Below are 21,373 nucleotides of genomic sequence, written 5' to 3'. Positions count from 1 at the left end.
TGTTCTGTAGTTTCCACATTTGGTTGGGTCGCCTTTCTTTGGGATAGGAACAAATATCGATCTCCTAACAATCATATTTATGCATGTAAAAACATAGATAGATAGATAGTTTAGTGTTGTTATGTGTCATTGAATCACCTGCAAATCATAGCGACTCTATGTACAACAGCTCTAAACCCTGCTCTATCCTGTGCCAATCTCACTGTCTCTGACACACCTACCCCGATTACCCCAGTCACTGAATCAATCCATCTCATTGAGGGTCTTCCTCTCTTGCGTTGTCCCACTACCCTCCCAAGCATCATGTCTTTCTCCAAGGACCGATCCCTCCTTGCAACATGTCCAAAGTATGTCAGACAAAGCTTCAGAATCCTTGCCTCTAAGGAGAAGGGTGGTTTCACTCTCTTTTGGATCAATCTGTTTCTTCTCCTAGCATAAGATGGTATATTCAATACTCTTCTCCAGCACCACAGCTCAAAGGCATCAATTCTCCTTCTATCATCCCTAGTCATTGTCTAGTTTTCTAATGCATAGCAAGTAATTGCAAAGACAATGGCCTGGATCAGGCACATCTTAGTCTCCAGACTGACATAAACACAGACACACACACACACACACTTCATTTTTAATCTTATACTCTCATCAGAAAATAGAAGCAAATTTCAATTAAATTCATGGCCTTAGCATGCAATTCTTGAAGGCCATAATAAAATGCAAAATTCTTATAAGTAAGATGACTTAAAAGAGCCTCTATTCCCTGCTTCATAAAGCCCTGCTTCCCAAATGATCTGTTCTGCCAAGATTGCCAAGGTATAGAGACAGGATGCATTCCTGATGCACTCTTTTCCTGATTTTGAACCATGCAGTGTTTCTTTGCTGTGTTTTGAAGACTTTCTTCCTGGTCTAATTATAGGTTTCACATAAGCACAATCAAGTGTTCTGGATTCTCATTTTTCCTCAGGGTTAGCCACAATTTGCTGTGATCCATACAGTCAAATGCCTTTACATCGTCAAACACAGATAGACATTTCTCTGGTACTCTTTGCTTTCTGCCAAGATCCATCTGACATCAGCAATGATGTCTCTAGTGCCACCACTTCTTGTAAACCCAGCTTGTATTTCTATCAATGTACTGTCCTACTTGTTTCTGGATAATCTTTAGCACAATTGCTCATGTGTGATATGAGTGATATTGTACGATAATTTCCACACTCTGTCAGGTCATCTTTTTTTGGAATGGGAATAAATATGGATCTCTTCCAGTCAGTTGACCAAGTAACTATCCTTCAGATTTCGTAGCACAACCTGGTGAGCACAACCAGGGCAGCACTGGTTTGTTGAAATATGTCAATTGATATTCGATCAATTCATGGGGCCATGTCCTTCAGAGCAACCTGAACATCCTCCTTCATCATCCTTGCCTCTTGATCTTATGTTGTTTCTTGAAATTCTTCTGTGTCAGCCAACTGTGGCATCAGGAACGAAGGAAGACTCAACTATCTACGTTATGCACATGACACAACCTGGCTTGCTGAAACGGAGAAAGACCTGAAATGCTTGCTGCAGAAGGTCAAGGAGTGTAGTCTTCAATGTGGACTGAAGCTCAACATCAAGAAGGCAAAGATTCTTAACACTGAGCCAACTGGTGGCACCATAATAGAGATTAAGGTTGTTAATAATTACAGCTTGCTTGGCTCCACAATCAACACTCTCAACACCAGCAGTCAAGAAGTCAAAAGGTGAACTGCACTGGGAAAAATCTGCTGTCGGGGACCTCTCCAGAGTGCTGAAAAGCAACGATGTCAGTCTAGAGTCTAAGATGTGCCTAATCCAGGCCACGGTCTTTGTAATTACTTGATGTGCATCAAAGAGCTGGACAGTGACTAAGGATGACAAAGAACTGAATTGTGGTGCTGAAGAAAAGTCTTGAACATACCATGGACCACAAAGAAATCAAATGGGGCTGGCATGGAAAGTTTGTCCTTGGACACAAGGAGTTTGATGCATGGTCTCACATACTTTGGGAAGTGGTCAGGAGAGAACGGACTTTGGAGAAGGGCATTATGCTCAGAAGGGTGAAGTGACAGCACAGGAGAGGAAGAACCCAGATGAGCTGGATTGATAATGTAACTGAGCAATGGGGGTTGCTGTGTTGGAATCAGTGAGACTGGCTTAGGACAGGGCAGGCTTCAGAGCTGCTGTACATAGGATCACAGGTGACTCAGTATCACATAACAACAACAGCTATTCTCTACTAAGAACCAAGGCCTCTTTGGCTAAACCCTTTGGAAATTACCATTCACGGAATACAATTTTTGAGATGAGAACACACTATTCACAGTGCAGTAGTCCAGATAATGCTAACTGGAATTATGTACTGCAGAAGCCAAGACAAAAAAGCTCATATTCTAAATGAACTATATCTTAAGCAGAAATAGACAGGAAAGAAGAATGCATGGAAAATGAGAACCTATGGAGGAAGAACAGTATTATACTGAGGGGACTGAAACCAAAGTTATGAATTAAAAGTTATAGAAATTGTTGAATAAGATATTAATTTCCTCTATAAACAATTATCAGAATTTTGAGTTGTATAGTTTGTAATGGCTGCAAATAAAAACTATCTGAAGCTCAATGCATAAGAACAGAAATTTCAATTTAAAAATTTTAACTGCTTTATAAAATTTACTAACTATAATCTTTCTAAATTATAATCACAAAAAACTTATTAAACTACACAGAACCAGGATGTATAGTTATTATTTATATTTATGATTATTAATAAGCTCTCGTTATTCCCAGAAGAAGGGACTAAAAAAAGAGATACTTCAAAGGATTTTCTCTCAAAAAGCTGGGAATAGAAGTATCATTTGGCCTAGCAATTGAACTACTAGAAATATAACCTAAAGAAACCAGAGGAGACACCCACACAGATATATGCACACCCATGTTTACTATTGCATTATTCACAATAGCAAAGAGATGGAAGCAACCCAAGTGTCCACCAACAAATAAATGGACATAAAAACTATGATATACTCACACAATTGAATACTATGCGGCAATAAATAACAAAGAACTCATAATAAAACATTACACATCATGGGTTTACACACCAACCACTAATGTCAAAGAAGAAAAAAACTGAGTATTTTTACAAACTTAAGAGATTTAACATGCAATCAAGAAGCACTGATCATTATTAGTGACTAGAATGCTTGACAAAGAAGGAAGATTGGTAATTGGAAAATATGATCTTTATAATAAAAATAATGCCAGAGATCGCATACAAAATTTTGAAAAATCAAAAACCTATTCCTTGCAAATTGGTTTTCAATAACGTAAACAGAAATTTCATTTCTGGACCTCATTAGATGGATACACAGTAATCTAACTGCTTATAGCTATGAAAAGACATGATGGAAATGCTGAATATAATTCATCAGAACTGGGCTGGAGGATAACTGTCGAGCATCCTATCAATTACTCTTCTGAAGTTCAAGTTGAAACTCTTTAAGAACCAATGTATAGACTTGAGTATATCCTACCTGAATTTACAGACCATCTCAAGAACTGATCTGATGCACTGAACACTAACGATCAAATACTAAACCAGCTGCGAGATGACATCAAGGATATAATATTTATTTAAAAGACAGTTAATAAAGAAAAGACCAAAATTAATGTCAGAAGAGTGCTTTTGAATGTAAAATAAACATAATTTATGAAGTAAAAGAACTGAACAGAAGATTACAAATGTGGCTTGAGAAGGAAAGTATTACAATGAAATACGCAAAAATTTTGCCTTAGTTACTAGTGTTATTATAGCAGAAATACCACAAGCAGGGAGCTTTAATGAATAGAATTTATTTTCCACAGATTGGAGGACTAGAAGTTTAAATTTAGGGCATTTTCTCTAGGAGAAGGTTTTATCTCTTTATCTTTGACTCTGGGAAAGGTCTTTGTCTCCTTTCAAACATCTGTGGGCCTGGAATCTCTTGGACATCTCCATGAGACTTGGTATCACTCTTCTCTTGGATGTAGGTATCGTGGATCCAAAGGATGAGCTCAAGCCTCAGCTCTTCTATGTTACTGGTACTTGAGGTCTTTTTGATCTCTGTTCCTTATTTTGTAATGCAAAAGAGATTGACCCCAGAAGCAAGCTAATCCTCTAGGTTATATCTTGCATCGTTAACACTTGTCTCTCATCCTGCTTTATGTTATTGTTGTTATGTGTCACTGAGTCAGAACCAACTCCAATGGTTTTTCATAGCTACCCTCAAGTGGTTTTTCAGAGGCTGATAATGGCACAGGAGGAGAATGCCTATCTTTCTCCTGAAAAGTGGTTAATGGATTTGAACTACCTGCTTTTGGGTTGGCAGTGGAACTTCTTACCTTTAGGCTACCAGAGTTCCCTAGGGTTTATGATTATAACTTACAGGATAATGACATCAGATCACAAGATGGAAGATAACTATAGGATACTACAAATTATGACCCAACCAAATTGACATCTATTGTTATTATCACAATATCTGTTCTGTTCACATTTTAGGATCTTCATCTTTTTCACTGATCCTCTACTTTTCCAAGCATAATGTCCCTCTCTAGGCACTAGCCCCTTCTGATAACATACCCTAAATAATGGAGATGAAATCTTGGCATCTTTGCTTCTAAGGAGCACTCTGGCTTCACTTCTAGGAAGATTTTTCTTTTGACAGCAATTTTAGGAGGGCACAATTCAACCCATAACATAGCGAGAGACAGAAAACCTAAATGGAAGAATATACAAGTATTTCTCAGGCTGAAAGAACTATATAAAAAACTACTAACTTTAAAAAATGGGGCAAGCTCTGGTGGCCTAGTGGCAAGAAGCTGCACTGCAATCTCAGAGGTGCACAGTTCAAATCCACCAGATGCTCTGCTGGAGAAGGAGGAACAATCTCCTCCTGTACCAGTCAGATCTGATTTGACAGTACACACAAAAAGTAATGAAATAAAATAAAATAAAATTAAAAAAATATGTTAATGACTTAAAACTAGGAAAAAATAATTACTTGAGTTGAAATATGGAAGGATTCTATGATCAAAATATGGAATGATTCAGGAAGCATCAAAAGAAAAGAAAGGAATACACAGAATCATGGTAAAACAACTGAATGACAGTTAAACATATTAGAAGACAGCATATGTTCAAGAACTAATGGTACTAAAGGAAGAAGTCCAGGGAATACTGGAGGTACTGACAAAACAGCAAGGCTCTAGGAATAGATAATGTTCAGTAGTTTCCACACTCTGTTGGATTACCCTTCTGGGCAAAGGGAGTAAATATTAACCCCCTCCAATCCTTTGGCCAGATAGCTGTGCTCCAAATTTCCTAGCATAGACTCATTAGAACATCCAGGGCTGTATCTGTTAATAGAAACAAGTCAATTTGTATCCCATCAATTCTTGGGGCCTTATTTATTTTTTTTCCCCAATACTGAATATTTTAGTGAAATGGCTTATTTTTTGCCAATACTGTGGAAGATATTTTACTTGGCTGGAATAGTACATAGATAGGTAACTGGTAGAAGTTCAAGCAAGATTTAGAAGAGACCATAGCACCAGGGATATCACTGCTGATGTCGGATGGATTCTGGCTTAAAGTAAAGAATACCAGAAGAGTGTCTATTCATGATTAACTAAGCAAAGGGATTTGACTGTGTGGGCAGTAACAAGTTATTGGCTAACATTGAAAAAAATGGAAATCCCAGAGCACTTAATTGTGCTCATGTGAAACCTATACCTAGACCAGGAGACTGTTCTGTGAATAGAGCAAGGGCACACTACGTGGTTTAAAATTAGTAAGGGAGTGTGTTAGGGTTGTATTTCCTCTCTATACTTGTTCAATCTGCATGTTGGGCAAATTATTTGAGAAGCAGCACTCTATGAAGAGGAATGTGGCATCAGGATTGGAGGGAAACTCATCAATAACCTGCATTATGCAGATGACACAACCTTCCTTGCTGAAAGTAAGGAGGACTTGAAGTACTTGTTGCAGAAGATCAAAGAATACAGCCTTTGGTATGGATAGCATCTCAATGTCAAGAAAACAAAAATTCTTACTAATGGAGTGGTAGGCAACATCATGCTAGCTGGAGAAAAGATTGAAACTGTCAACAACTTCACCTTACTTGGATCCATAATTAACACCCTTGGTGCCAGCAGTCAGGAAATCAGGAGATGCACTGCACTGGGAAAGTCTACAGTTAGAGATCTCTCCAAATTATTGAGGGGTAATGATGTAAGTTTGAGGACTAAGGTGCATCTGATTCAGGCTATGATCTTTCTGATCACGTGCTATGCCTCTGAGAATTTGACAATGACTAATGATGACCGAAGAATTGATACCTTTGAGCTACGGTGTTGGAGAAGAGTATTGAACATACATACCGTGGACTACCAAAATAACAAACATATGAGTTGGAGAGGGTGTAGTCAGAGTGCTCTTTGGAGGCAAGGATGATGAGGTTCACCTCACATACTTCGACCATGTTGCTAGGAGAAACTATTCCTTGGAGAGGGTCATGGTGCTCAGAAATGTGGAAGGACAGAGAAGGAAAGCAAGAGTTTCAACCAGGTAGACTGACACAGTGTCTACCACAATGGGCTCTAACGTGTCAGGAAGTGTGAGGATGGCACAGAATAGGACAGGGTTCAGATCTGTTGTTCACTGAGTTGTTGTGTATTGTACTCGACTCGATAGCACCTAACAACAAGAAGGAATAGACGGACTGCCAATTGAGATGTTTCAACAAATAGATGCAGGAGTGGAAGCAGTTACTTATCTATACCAATATATTTGGAAGACAGCTAACCAGCCAGTAGACTGAAGAGACATGTTTCTACCTATTCCAAAGACAGATGGACCAAACTAATATAGAAAATATCAACAATACTGAAACCACACACAAGTAAACCTTTGCTGAGATAAATTCAAAAGTCACTGCAGTTAATATACTGGTAGAAGTACTGCCTGAATTTCAAGCTGAACTCAGAAGAAGATATGAATATTAAGCAAAGTATATCATTACTAATATCAGATCTCGGCTGATGGCAGAGAATACCAGAAAGATATTTTATTATGTTAGTACATTTAATTCTGTGGATCATAATAAATTATTGATAATATTTTTCTTTTTCCCTGTACAATCAATGTTTTATTCACGGCAAATACCTTTTTTCATAAAAAAGGAAAATTTTTATTTTACACTAGTTTGCTTAACAAAGTTCATATACACTGTTTTTCATACTGAATCCCATTTCCTTCCTCCTCTACTCACCAACTTATGCAACCCTATGATTACCTCTCTGCAGCTCCTCACCCCTCTGCTCCCATCCTCTCCTCTCCTGATCCTCATACACATTTTACTGGTATTCTATTTCTACAACAATGGCCTTATACAGCATTTGTTCTTATGGGACAGAGTTAGTTCACTTTCTCCAGTCCCTCCCAAGTTGTGTCGTGATTTTCAAAATCATTGCTCCTGCGTGCTGCATAGTATTCCATTGTGTGAATGTACCACTATTTCTCAATCCATTCAATTGTGTTTGAATATTTGGGCTGTTTCCATGTTCTCGTGATGGTGAATAACGCTGCTATGAACACTTCTGTACAAGACTGATTAACACAATTACAAAATGGGCAAAAGACATGGAAAGACTTTTCACAGAGAAAAATATTCAGAAATGCTCAAAATCACTGGCAATAAGACAGGTGCTAATCAAAATAAAAATAAGATACTTTCTCACCCCAGCAGCAGTGGCAAAGTTTAACAGGACAGCAAGTAATAAATGCTGGAGAGGATCTTAAACACTATTGGTGAGACTGTAAAATGATATAATCACTCTGGAAAGCAGTTTGGCGTTTACTCTAAAAGCTGAACATAGAAATTCCATATGACCCAGGTATTTTATTGCTTAGAATATACCCTGAGAAAATTAGAACTGAAGTACAAATGGGGATTTGTACACGAATATTTAAATTATTAGTAATATTTTATAGAATGAGAATTCCAGAACACCTAATTTTGCTCATCCAGAACTTGTAGTTACTTGAATGAAAGACATATTTCAGGTTTGTATCCTCTTACCATACTTGTTCAATCTACATATTGAGCAAATAATCTGAGAATCTGGAATATATGAAGAAGAACTCAGCATCAGGATTAGAGAAACACCATTAAGAACTTAAAATACGTAGGAAACACATCTTTAGTTGTTGAAAGAGGCCTCGAAGCATTAACTGGTGAAGATCAAAGGCCTGCAATGTGGATTATACCTCAACATAAAGAAAACAAAAGTTCTTACACCCAAGAAGCAATATCATGATAAATGAACAAACTATTAGCACTGTCAAAGACATCATTTCACTTGGATCCATAATCAATACCCTTTAAAGCAATAATAAAAAAACAAACAACATAGTTCATTGGGTAAATATGCTACAAAAGACCTTTTTTTTTAAAAAAAAGTAAAATTGACTTTGAAGACTAAGGTGCATCTGAACCAAGTCATGGCATTTTCAAGTGATTCATATGCATGTGAAAGGTGGATGATGAATAAGGAAGCCAGGGTGGGGTGGGGGTGGGGTGGAAATGTATGTTTTTGAACTAAGGTGAAGACTCTGCATGTACTATGGGCATCCAGAAGAATTAATAAATAAGTCTGCCTTAAGATAATTATAGCCAACTGTACCTTAGAAGGGAGGGTGATACATCTCATGTACTTTGGACACATTAGCAGAAGAACAAGATCTTGGAGAAGATTGCACTCCTGACAAAGTAGAGGAAAAGATAGGGATAGAGTATCTAATGGGATAGACTGGCACAGCGGCTGCAACAATAAAGGACTCAAATACAGCAAAGACTTTGCAGGACTGGAAAACATTTTATACTCTTGTGTAAGGAGCTCACTGAGTTAGACCCAATTTGATGACATTCAACCACTATTTCATTTCCATCATCTTCTGCTCCCAATGCTCATCATGAATACAAATGTTGAAAATGGGAAGAGCAAAGATAAGGTTTATACCCTAACATTACTGAAACCTATCCTCTCTCCTTTCCCACATTTTCTTGTCTTCTAAAGCAAAAAAAAAAAAATAGACACATTGTGTGATAACATGCCATTTAGACTTTTGTTGAAATCCTTTACAACAGACTTATTTAAGAAGAGTGCATATGTACACATTGTGTATGTTAAACATTGGAAATTGAGTGCATTCAATGGCTTGGGTTTTTTTTTTAAGATTATTTCTTTTTGTGGGTCAAGAATACTAAATGAGGGATAATTTAATAAGAATCTACGGAATGGCAAGACATAAGAGATAAAACCTAGTGCATTACATTTTAACACTCTCAAGCAAATGAGAAAAGTCTATTTTTACTCCATAAGCAACCTTGGATGATCAACTCTGCTGTTCTGAAGCTAAGCTTTCTTCCCAGGAAAATCTAAGCCTAACAAAGGGAAACGTACTGCTTGCTGCTGTTGTGTGCCTTCAATTGGATCTGATCAGAGCTGACCTTCCAATGGGTTTCCAGAGGCCAGAAATCATACAGCAGGAGACTGCCCATCCTTCTCCAACAGAGCAGAATTGTGTGCCCCTGGGAATGCCACATAGCTTCTTTCTACTAGGCCACATAATCAACTTAAAGATAATCAGATGAGCAGTTATTTAGACAGATGAGAAGCAAGTATTGTTTTAAACTTTTTATAATATTTTTTCTGCAATAGCAACTAATATGCACAATCAAATTGATTTTAAAACATAAAGCATATATAAAAAGGTGATTAAAAAGGTTTAAGTCTCAATAAATGAGACTTTAAAAATTTTTTTATATTTTTTTTAATTTTATTTTATTATTTTTGTGTGCGTGTACCGTCAAATCAGATCTGACTGTACAGGAGGAGACTGCCCCTCCTTCCCCGGCAGAGCATCTGGTGGATTTGAACCGTGCGCCTCTGGGATTGTAGTTGCAGCTCCTTGCCACTAGGCCACCAGAGCTCCCCCTAAATGAGACATTTTTACTGGAAGATTTTTCACTTAAACCTCTCATGGATGTCCAAACCAAGAACAAAGGCTAAATGCTAAGTTATTCTTTTTGTTTATAACATGCATTAAATATGAGATTTTAAACATTTTCATACTATTCAGCTGAACTTCAAAACTTTACTTCCAAACAGTAAAATATATCCCCGCAAAAATGTAACTGCTTTCCTTTTATCTTAAAAAAAGAAAATCTCAACATATAAATACATTTAATCCCCCCAGGGCTTTGGCAAGATCATTTAAAATGACTAGGAAATATATTTTTCCAAAAGAATTTTTGAAATATTAGTTTTTCTAAAGTATTTTGCTCTGATGTATCTTAAATGACAGCAAAAGGCAGGGAGACAGAAGAAGGAAAAGAAAAAGAAAAAGGAAAAAAGAAGGTAAGCAGGACGTAGAATCTCATTTGTTGGTGAAATAATAATTTAAGATCCAGAATGATTCAAATACTATTTTAGATAATCAGTACCATACCCTAAAATGGAATTTCAAAGTAGTGCTTGGTTAACACACCCAGCTGCTAATCACAAGCTTAGCAGTTCGAGTCTACTTAGAGGTGTGTTGGAAGAAAGGCCTTGTGAACTATTTGACTCTACTTGATTAGCCACTGAAATATCACGGAGCAGAGTTTTACTCAGACACACAGGGTCACCATGACTCAAAATCAACTTGATGGCAATTGGTTACCTAGAACAGGACTGGTCAAATTTTATCAGTATGGGGCCAGACAATAAATGTTTGGGTCTTTGTGGGCCATATCATCTCTGATGCAACTGCTCAAGTCTGCCACCACAAGTACAAAAACAGACACAAGTGGTAAAAAAACAAAACAAAACAAAACAAACAAAAACAACAACAACTTAAGTGTGACTGTGTTCTAACAAAATTTCATTTACAAAAGGAAGTGGTAGGTATTTGACCAGCAGATCATAGTTTGCAAGACTCAGGCTTGTGAAATGTCTTTACAGTACTTGCAAATGACCAAGAAGTCAGCAGTATCAACACAGTTAAGAAAGGTTTATGTCCTCTCAGCTCATCTGAAAATCATGGCCTTGGGATTTCAGTTGACTTATCCCAAGAAGCTTGGTAGCACAGTGCAGAACATGTGAATTGTGCAACTGAAATACTGAGCTGATTTGAAAAGCTGAGCAGCTTCCTCCCAAACGATTCACAGCATTGGAAACCTGATGGAGGGTTACTATGAGCAAGAACGGACATAGTAGTGGTGAGCTGGTTTTTAGGGTTTAGCATAAAAGCTAACAAAAAAGCTAACAAAGTGGGTGTTCTTTTAAGTACATGTGACTGAAGGCTTTCTCCACCAAATAGTGCAACTTTATGACACCATTACCAGCTGTTGGCAGTTTTGAACAATTTCTTACTCTTTTTCTTCCATTCTCTATTTTTTTTTATTAATTTAGTTTGTTTATTTTTCATTTCAATGAACATCTACAGAGATTTTGGAATTCCATTCATTCTCTATTTTTATAGCCCAATAATAGAAGGTACATAATCAAGGTAAAAAAAAAACCTTTGTAATCTCTCATGAGGTTACATAAACTTGTAAAGATGTTTAGAGCTGGTTGGGATGTCTGATGTGAGAATTGGTCATTCAAGTCTTTCTTTGACAGGAACACTGTGTCCACAAACAGTGCACTGTCTCTCCTCTCTTCGATAACTCTCACCGGGGACTCAGCTTATCATATTACTGAAAGGAAGGAGTTTGCCTGGAAGTTGATAAAGACAATTAGACAGTGAACTATCTCCACAGTTAATGAAATGTTACCCATTTGAGATAATTTATCATTTGCAAAGGGACTACTACATTGGCTGGATTCAGACTAAAAGTTTTAAAGCAGTTTATATAATTTTAAATCATACTAATTAGAAAATTGAAAAAAGAAAGTAACAATCACTAGAAGAAAAACATTAATTTCTCTGAGGCAAGAAGATAAGTAGGGAGATCTAGCCTGGGTGCTAAGAGTTTTATTCCATTTACAAGTAGTTTTCCCTCTTTTTCTTCCCATTCTTCCAGGAGTAGACGCTCACATTAACCATTTTAACTTTAGCCAATTAAATATTAATGGGTTCTGGGGTGACCAAAGGCTTTAAAAAGCCCTTGTGCAACTGAGTGTGCTCTCTTGTACCTCTGCCCTCACCTTGAGACCACATCCTTTCCAAAGAGGATGATGGGATGTGCAGAGGGAGCAGAGACTCCCAGGTATGCCAGCTGACTCTAACTGCATGCCCAGGCACATAAGCTGAATAAATGCTTAATAAAAAGCATGTGTCACACATGCTCAATGACTGCATCTCATTCAGCACTTTTGCACCAAATACAACCTGATATAGCCAACAGATGATATTTACTAAGGTCTCTTCTAAGTTCAGTGAAAAATATACTGAGTTAAGGAGCTCTGGTGGTGTAGACTATAGGGAATCACACTGCTAACTCAAAGGGCTACACCTCTCTGAGAGTTTGAATCCACTGGTGGCTTTGAGAGAGAAAGATGGGAAGTCTCCTCCTGTGTGATTTACAGCCTCTGAAAACTCACTAGAGTGTCAGCTATGAGCTGATTTCAAATTAACAGCAATGAGAGAGAGAGCGAGCACGCACGCACGAGAGAGAGAATTTGAGGTGGAGAATAATTAGTTTTAACCTAGGTGGCAAAGTGGTAGTCTGATTTGAGTTTGATTTGATCTGTAAATTGTTGATGTATGCTACACACACACACACACACATACGTGCGTGCATGCACCAATGTGTGGGGCCACACTCTGCGCACACACACTGAAGGGTTCTACATTTTTTAGAGGGGGGCGAGAAGGCAACAAAAAGTTGAAGCTGAGTGTCAGCTCCTCCTTCTGAGATGCAACATGCATGTCCCAGGTCATCATCCTCCTAATATTTTCCAGCCCTGAAGCCCATCTGTCATTTATTACAATAGTAAGACTGTTATCTTCTGTGCAAGATTTAAGAGGGGTGGGTTTTGGAGTTGTGGGTTGTTTTGTTGGGATTTTTTTAAGGTTTTCTTTTAAAATTAAATCTTACTAATTTATCAAATGCTCTAGTCTTAAAACTCATCAAGCGATATGAACACTCAAGATTTATTTTCTTTTTTTTCAGGTTTTTTTTTTAAACACATTACTCTTTCTGTAGTTTAACCCCTCAGGGCTAAAAGCTTTAGCTGATTCTGGCTTGTCCCTTGAATCATCACGCTCAGGTATTTAAATGAGGTCAGGCTGCAAAGATTGAAGGGAATCTTGGTAGTTTTTCCAGAATTGTTTGTGGATTCTGATTTAACTTCCTTGATTCGGTGCCAATTTTTTAAAGTATTACAGCTGAGAAAGAGACATATTTTTAAAATAACACAAAAATTACTGAATTAAAAATAGTTTCTGGTAGATGAGTGGAAACCAGGAACCGAGAGAGGAAGCTGGAAGGCTGCTGTTCCATTGAGGAAATGGCAGCAAGTGTCATGAAACAAAATGTGTGTAAATTGTTTAATTGCCAGTGAATTTGTTCCCTAAACTTTCACCCAAAATTTAAATAAAAACTCCAGTTATTCTGAAAAGTAGTTGTTCCATATTCTATCTAAACATAGCATCTATGAAGTCCGAGTCTGACCAGCGCATGTACCCATTTGGAAAATGCTATCTGCTCTTTCTATTACCTGGGAAACATGTCGTCAGATGTTCCATCAGTGCTTCTTGGGTGACCGGTTTCCTCGCTGAATTCATTGCTGAGATGGCCAAGCAAAGGATTTCCCCGAGTGGAATAAACTGAGATTGACTGATGGGAGACATACTGATTGGTGATACATCACCTGCAGAAAGACAATTAAGAGTGAGTGATTCATTAAAAGCCTCAGTCATTTGTCACGCATGCACCTTTATACACACACCTACACCTTCCATGACCATCATCTATCCCACATATTATGAATACAATGAACTTCAAAAACTTAAACTTGTTAAAATCACACGCAGAAAGACTTCCACAGAACACTTTAAGCTCCCAATAGCTTGGATGAATAAAACTTTCCTTTAAAATCTGAGATTTCATTTAAATAAACATAGTCCTGAAGGTCAAGCAACAATGAGGCTTTGAAGAATGAGTTACGTTTCTATAAACGTGGAGCTAATTTATTTAATAATTGCCATTCACATCTTGATGAATGCATTTGTAACTTGATGATTCATTCATTCAAATATTGACTCCCTTCTGATGTCAGGCATCTGCTGGGGGCTTGAAAACTAGAGGTAGAAGAATGGAGAAAATAAAACTCTGAAACTAAACCCACTGCCATTAGTTCTGACTCACAGCAACTCCTTAGGACAGATTAGAACTGCCCTAAACTCCCTCTATGATCCCTATCCTCAGAGAGTTTGTATTTAGTGGAGACAGACAAGATCAATGTTCACAATGCTGACGAGTGCTAGCAGAGAGGACTGCACAGTACTTGTTGGAACAGGGAAAGATGAATGCAGAGGAGAGGGAGGCTTAGGAGTGGGGAAGTTAAAAGAAGGCTTTACCTAGGATGCACAACCTTGATTTACTGCTCATGAGGCTGTGCCTGATGCTTGGGAGACGAGGGGCAGGAGGTATGAATGACTGCAGAGCTGAGGACATGAAAGGGTCTACATGCAGGTGCTTCTCCAGTGGTGCAGGTAAAGAAAGGTACAGGAGGAAGGACACAGGTAGGTAGGAGTGACCAGGAAAAAACCCCTTGGTGTTCAAAGCTTTCATCTATGGAGGATGGTGAGCCGTGGAATAAATTTAAGGAATGAAAATAAAATGTGAATTTTAGAAATATGGCTTTAGTAGTAAACTGTAGGACAAGGCTGAGGGAGCAGGAGAGGGCAGGCTGTGTAACTAGGGGACTGTGACCTCCTTCTCCTACTCCTTTTTTCTCTCTTCCACGTGAGAGAAAGAGGCAAGAGATACTGAAGACCTCACTGCAAAGGAGTAACTCATGGTGGTTCTTGAGGTGACAACACACACTGCAAATATGTCTTTGTTTCCTCAATCTTAAAATCACAGAGCAATAATGTTCAAGTCATGCTCCAAGGATCCCTAGAATTATGCAAGATTTCTGGGAGGAAGGTACACTCAGTAGAGACTAGGGGAGCTGGAAGGTATGCTCCTGACACCTGAGCATCATTTGTCTTTATTTTGAGGACTGCGAAGTCCTCACTTGAAGAAAAAGTTGGAGAGAGAGAGGGTAAAAAAACAAATGTCAGAGTAGAATATCTGTGTTCAATGTGCTTATTTCTCACTGACATGCATGTCATTTCTCCTCTGTTTTTCCCTAAGAAGGGTTTCTTTTGTGAGTAGCTACAGTGGTTGAACATAATAAGGACCGTAACTGGCCAGGCTGTGACAATGCAACAGCCTTCCTATAGGATTCGTGGGTGCTCTGATATGGACCTCTTCAGCATCAGGGAATGCAAAGCTGCATCCAGCCACATCTCTTTATTTGCAGGAGAGTTCAAAAGTCCTTTGGGAAAGGACTTGAATCCACTTGGGATGGACTAGATGGGAAAGTGTTCAATGGATAGGATAAGCAACCAAGTCTGGGAATGAAAATGTCCATGAGACTGCTGGATAAAGTCCAGCAAGGCATAACAGACTCAGTAGCAGGAAAAGGGGCACAGGAGTTCCCTGTTCAGGGCACTGCCTGCCCTCCCTCAACCAAGCCCAGCTCTGTTCACTTGCTCCTTCACCCTGCATCACTGGGGGCTCCAATGAGTTCTTCAATGGGGCCACTCTCTGACAGATAGACAGAGAAGAGCAAGATATTTTCTTAAGAAGTCATTCTGGGTTTCCAAAAAAGGGAGGACCAAATCCAAAACAGAGGCTAGTGAAGATCAAATCAGCAGAAACCAGAATTGACATAACTTGGAATCCACAAATTTCTTGAGCTTCCAGGACATAAATATAAAGAGAATTTCAGGACTATTTTAGTGGAAAAGCAGCAGGAAGAAGCTAGATCATTACCTGCTGGAGTATTATTGTGGATGTACGTTCACATCAGGCAAAGTCTGATATCTACTGGCGGTTCTCAACAATGATAGTGAGAAGAATGTGGAACCTTCTCAATGGACAAGTTTGCTGCTGCTTTGAACAGTGTATTAAAATTTCTTATGAATTGCAAGAGTCTTTGTTGAAACAAGAAACAATACTACAGTGTAATGTGTGCCAATAATGTGGTGGTGTGGTAAGCTGCAGCAGGGCAGGTGTCTGGGCCCTCCTGCTCAGCTACAGATATGCTAATGGTCCTCTGTAAGGTTCTTTCTCACCCCACTGTGTGCAGAAGGGGCATTTTTCTAGAGTGTTCTATGAGTTGGTAAGTTAGTCACATGTACCTCACAGTCACCTGGAATGTCTTCCAAAGCCAGATGAGGAGGAAAATGGAGGTCAGCTAGCAAAGGCTAAGATCAAAGGAGATTCCAGAATCGTTCAACTTGTGTATCACTGGGAAAGTAGCAGCTAATGCGCCCTTTATAGAATCTGCCTAACATAACTAAGGACTATTCAGGGAATAAAGACACACATACTCAATGTGATGTTTTAAAAATGCAGATCTGCTTTCTGATTTTGTATATATTACAAAAAGAACTAATTGCTTTCATTCAGATCAATGCTTCTCCTTATATTTTTGGCTCAGTTTACTTGTTCAGTTTAACTGTCATCTGCTTAGTTGGGTCCCCCTCCCCAAATTCACTGTAACGAGGCAGCACTCTTTACATCTATCTGAAGTTCATTTTTCAAAAGCTCAAGGTACACTATAATAATTAATATGTATACTAACTTTTAACGCAGAAGATTTTAATTCTCCAAGTAACTGTCTCTATGCCCTCTCACCTTAACTTCACCTCGATCAGTTATTTTCTCCTTTCCTTGCCCTACCTGATAAACAGTTCTATCTACTCTGTGTCCAAATGCTTCCTGGATCTATCCCTTGACTCCATCTCCAATGGCACCTACTACTCCAACACACATCACAGCCTGCCTAGCCCATTCGAATGGCTTGATGACTTATAAGCTTGCACCCTAAAATTTCTATCCACAGAGTAATCAGAGTCATCTTAACTAATTAGCTTGCTTCTAATCCAATCAACTCCAACTCATGGTGATTCTTGCAGACGTCAGACTCATGGTGATTCTTGCAGACGTCAGATAAAAACTATGTTCCATTGAGATTTTCAGGAAGCAAATTTTCAGGTCTTTCCTTCTAGCTGCCTCTAGATATGCCAGAATCTCCAAACTTTATTAGCAACCAAGTACATCCACTATTTGCACTGCCAAGGAAGTCAGGATTTTCTTAGAAAAAGATAAGCCACTTCCTACCATAGATCCTATAGCAACTGTCCATCACACCTAGAATGAAACCTGAACACCCACCCAGGCTCAAAAGGGCTGGCAGGCTGAGCCTGTCCACTCACCGCTCTGACTGTCCTCCTCTTCACTCACCCCTCTTTGCTCCTCACTCACTGTCCTCCTGCTGCTGTTTTGTACAGACCTGGCTTTTCCAACTCAGAACTTTGCCTTTCTGGTATCCTTTGCTGAGCCTCCTCTTTTGCTAGACTGGCTTCTTGTCCTTTGTGTCTCAATTGAAATGTGACCTTCTCAGAGTCCTTCCCTGACCACCAACCTGAGGATGCTCTGCCAGCACAGAGCAATCCCTCTCACTGACCTAAGCTACTGTCCTCAGAACCCCTGGCCACATTCTCAATCTGTCCCTGTAAGTCTATGTCCACAGGTTTCGCCTCTCTCTCATCAACTAGAACATAGGCTCTATAGCAGAAGGAAATGTAAATGCTACATTCCTCTCCCTGTTTCCAGAGCCTAGAATAGAGCCAAGGTTAAGCTGGATGCCTGATCAATGTTTGCTGAATGAATGAATATCCACTTAGAGCAGTGTAATTCAAGGAATTTCTCAGAGTATTTTAAAGGATCATAATTTTATTCATGTTTTTGCTAAACAATTGGAAAATAAAAATCACCAAAACAACCATAAAATTTCTAGGACATCCCCCCATTAATTCTCAGAACAATTAACCCCCAAACACAGCAGTTACTATAGGTAAATAATTTTATCTTAAATTGAGGTTTAGAACATGCATTTAAAACTATATTACAGGTACAAATGCTACTATGTATCTCAACACAATATAGTCTTCAGGTTTAAGATATTTTCTATTGCTCCTGTATCAGATCTGTCTGATGAGTCAACTAGCTATCTTTAAAATATACTACTAAAAAATTCTTCCACTAACTTGGGCTACATTCATAATCAAAGAAGAAAACAAGAGAATGTAAATATTGCTAAAATACTGTGGATCACTCTGAATTATAACTTACTTGTCTATCATTTATAGGACACACTTAATTATCATCAGAGTCAGTTTGAACATAGTCACAGAGATAACTCATAGGTACTTTATGGGCTAACTCTAACCTGTTCTGGTTCTGTCCTTTGTTCTGAAAAAGAAAGGGCAAATGAGTTTTATTTCAGCTTCATTTTCTTACAAACATCCATTTAACTGTAGTCCTCAGGGGATATTTGTCAAATCCAAGCACAATGCCTTGGACAGAGCATGCATGAAAAAGAAATTTATGTTACGTGAATTTAGTATGTGAGTTGACACACATATATATATGTATATATGTATACGTGTACACACACATACACACACACATAAACTTTTTTTACTTTAAGAGCATTTAACATCAAATTTTAAATGTCCCAATGAAAATGCAAACATTACTTTTAATTAAAATACTTGACAGCTGATAAACATGAAGAAAAAGAGTAGTATGACCAGCAGATGATAAGGGAAGTGAAGGATGGATACTCTCCATGGGAAGTGGACAGCCTGTCCAGAGCATGAAGTGGCATGCTGGGACTATTTTGCAGGGTCATGCTTGTCCTGGCCCAGTGGGAACAGGCTGATGTTGAGATGGAAAAGAAAGCGGGTCCAGGTCACAGTTGACTGGAAAGCTTGCTTAGATCTTACTCTTGTCATTGATGAGGAAACACTGAGAATTTTATACAGAAGAACTACAATACAGAGTTGTGCTGGAAAATCACCCTAAAGGTATTGTTAAGAACTGACATCAGATTACTGCAACAGTCCAAGCAACTGTTAAGGAGAGTAGGGATAATAGACAAGAATCCTGCATATGCCATATCTAACTTTCTCTGTCTTTCATTGTCGCTGGATAATTAGCTCTTCTGCAGAAAACAGTTTTATCATGTGCACTCATTTTAACTATTTCCCTTCTTTGGATGTGTTTAAAAAATTTTTCCCCCCATAATTCATCCTTTTGAGAAATATCTGTGTGCTGATTATTTTTATCAAGCCTCTTTAGGCACTAACATGTCAAGACTGAGTAGGAAAAGGGATTGTTTCTTTTTCCTTTGAGAAATAAAAGAACCTTAACAAAGTCTTCTTTTTGAAAGCCACTTTCACTTCTCTCAGTCATCAGTTTTGAGTTCTCATACTAAGTGTACCTCATTTTTTTGCACTTTGCTTTTATTACATCTTAACAAATTGAAGGTTGGTGCTAATCCTGCAACAAATAACTCTTCTGGCATACTTTTTCCAGCAGTATATGCTCCCTTTGTATCTATATGTCACAGTTTGGTAATTTTTTCAGTATTTCTAACATAATGTTATCACACACCTAATAGGCTACAGAATAGTGCAAGTCTGACTTTTATGTGCACTAGGAAACCCAAAATGATTGTGCTATGAGCTTTATTACACTGGTTTGGAACCAACCTGCACTCCCTGAGGGATGCTAGTCCTGCCCAGCCTTTGCGTATAAGGCCAGGATGATGCAAATCTAAAGAACACATGACATGAATAACAATTGACAGCCACTCATTCCAAGATAACAGCCACAGCTCTCCAGAGATACTTACTACAAAAGAAAACAGAAACATACATCATTTTATCTTAAAGTTCCCATCCTCATGAAAATATATCAGCAAAGAAATCCATCCTTTTTTCAGAGTGAACTTCATCAACGTAAACTACGGCCTCTAAAACAGCCCAAATTTTCTCTTTTATCTTTATATAAAACTGAAGAACAACAGAAGACTCCTCACTGCTGCTGAATCAGAAGGGACACAAAGCTGACCCTGTATGGGGCTTCCAAGACTAGGAATCACACCAGAGGAGACAATGCTGGATTCGAACTGCCAGACAAGGGAAGCCTCTGGGTTAGTAGCACACCTGCCAATGGACTAGCCTTCTATTTCAGAAAGAGTACTCTTCTATATCAGAAGAGGAATCCTGTAGTTCTTTAGGTACCAGCATTCAATTGGAATTACTCTGTTTTTCCGGTTTAGGTTCTATTTCTCACAGTAAATGTTAATGTAGATTCTGAGTTGAAAACTTATCTTTGACCCTAATGAAGTTCATAAACCACCACAACCTACTTAGAAATGCAATTCTGGAATTGCACTAGTTTATAACTGGGATATTTAAAAAAATTGCAGCATTCAGGAGATACTCTGTTAAGTTTCTAGTCTCTTAAAACAAAACACAATTACCAACCATAGTCCTGTTTTCTCATCTGTAAAATGAGAGTTTGGATGAGATGATTTGAAAGACTCCTTCAGGCTCTGAAATTCTATGATTTTACATCAATGCAGCAAAATACTGGCATGAACGCATAATTTAGTACTCATGTCTGGCTCTCTGTCTTGCTGGAGAAACTATTTTAATGCTCATCCAATCTGAAAAAGTAAGCATTAATTTTAAGAAGAATGGCTAAATGTGTTGGCTATTCGTTTTTCTCCATGTCATGAAAGCATCTTCATTTACTCCTAATCCAAAGCCTTGCTTACTTTTGCTCTGGAGGATCAATGTGTGCTTCTTCTGTTGTTTTCCATGCTGCTACAACTAACACCAGCACCAAAATGTGGTGGTTAGGGACTGTCAAGTACGATTCACAGTGACCCTGTGAACAGCGTATCTGCATGCTGTCCCAACCTCATCATCTCTGACACACTTGCACCCATTGCTGTAGTCTCCATGTCAGTTCATCTCACTGAGGGCCTTTCTCTCGTACTGCATGTTGTGGGTGCTATGACTCCCTCATAAAAATGATCAACCATGTCTGTAAAATGTATAACGAAGAAAATACAACTCTATTCCTTTCGGCAAACTATAAGCTGCTAATTTTTTATGTTACATACCCAGGAGGCCTGGAAAATAAGCTCTCTGAGGTTACAGCTGAGCGCACAGTGAGTCTGATGCAAAACA

General features: G+C 38.5%; 1 protein-coding gene across 1 annotated transcript in view; it reads right to left on the bottom strand.

Moving 5' to 3' along the window:
* Window positions 1–21,373, bottom strand: part of STOX2 (storkhead box 2) — a 187,482-nt gene that overhangs the window by 11,605 nt on the left and 154,504 nt on the right. The window contains exon 2 of the mRNA XM_006882232.1: window positions 13,765–13,917. Coding sequence (XP_006882294.1) covers window positions 13,765–13,917 — 153 coding nt within the window. The remainder of the gene's footprint in view (window positions 1–13,764; window positions 13,918–21,373) is intronic.

Source organism: Elephantulus edwardii, unplaced genomic scaffold, assembly GCF_000299155.1.
Source record: "Elephantulus edwardii isolate Elephantulus edwardi_28Jun2011 unplaced genomic scaffold, EleEdw1.0 scaffold00018, whole genome shotgun sequence".
Lineage (NCBI taxonomy): Eukaryota > Metazoa > Chordata > Mammalia > Macroscelidea > Macroscelididae > Elephantulus > Elephantulus edwardii.
The sequence above is the reverse complement of the archived record's forward strand: the minus strand, read 5'-3'. Positions and strand labels throughout refer to the sequence as shown.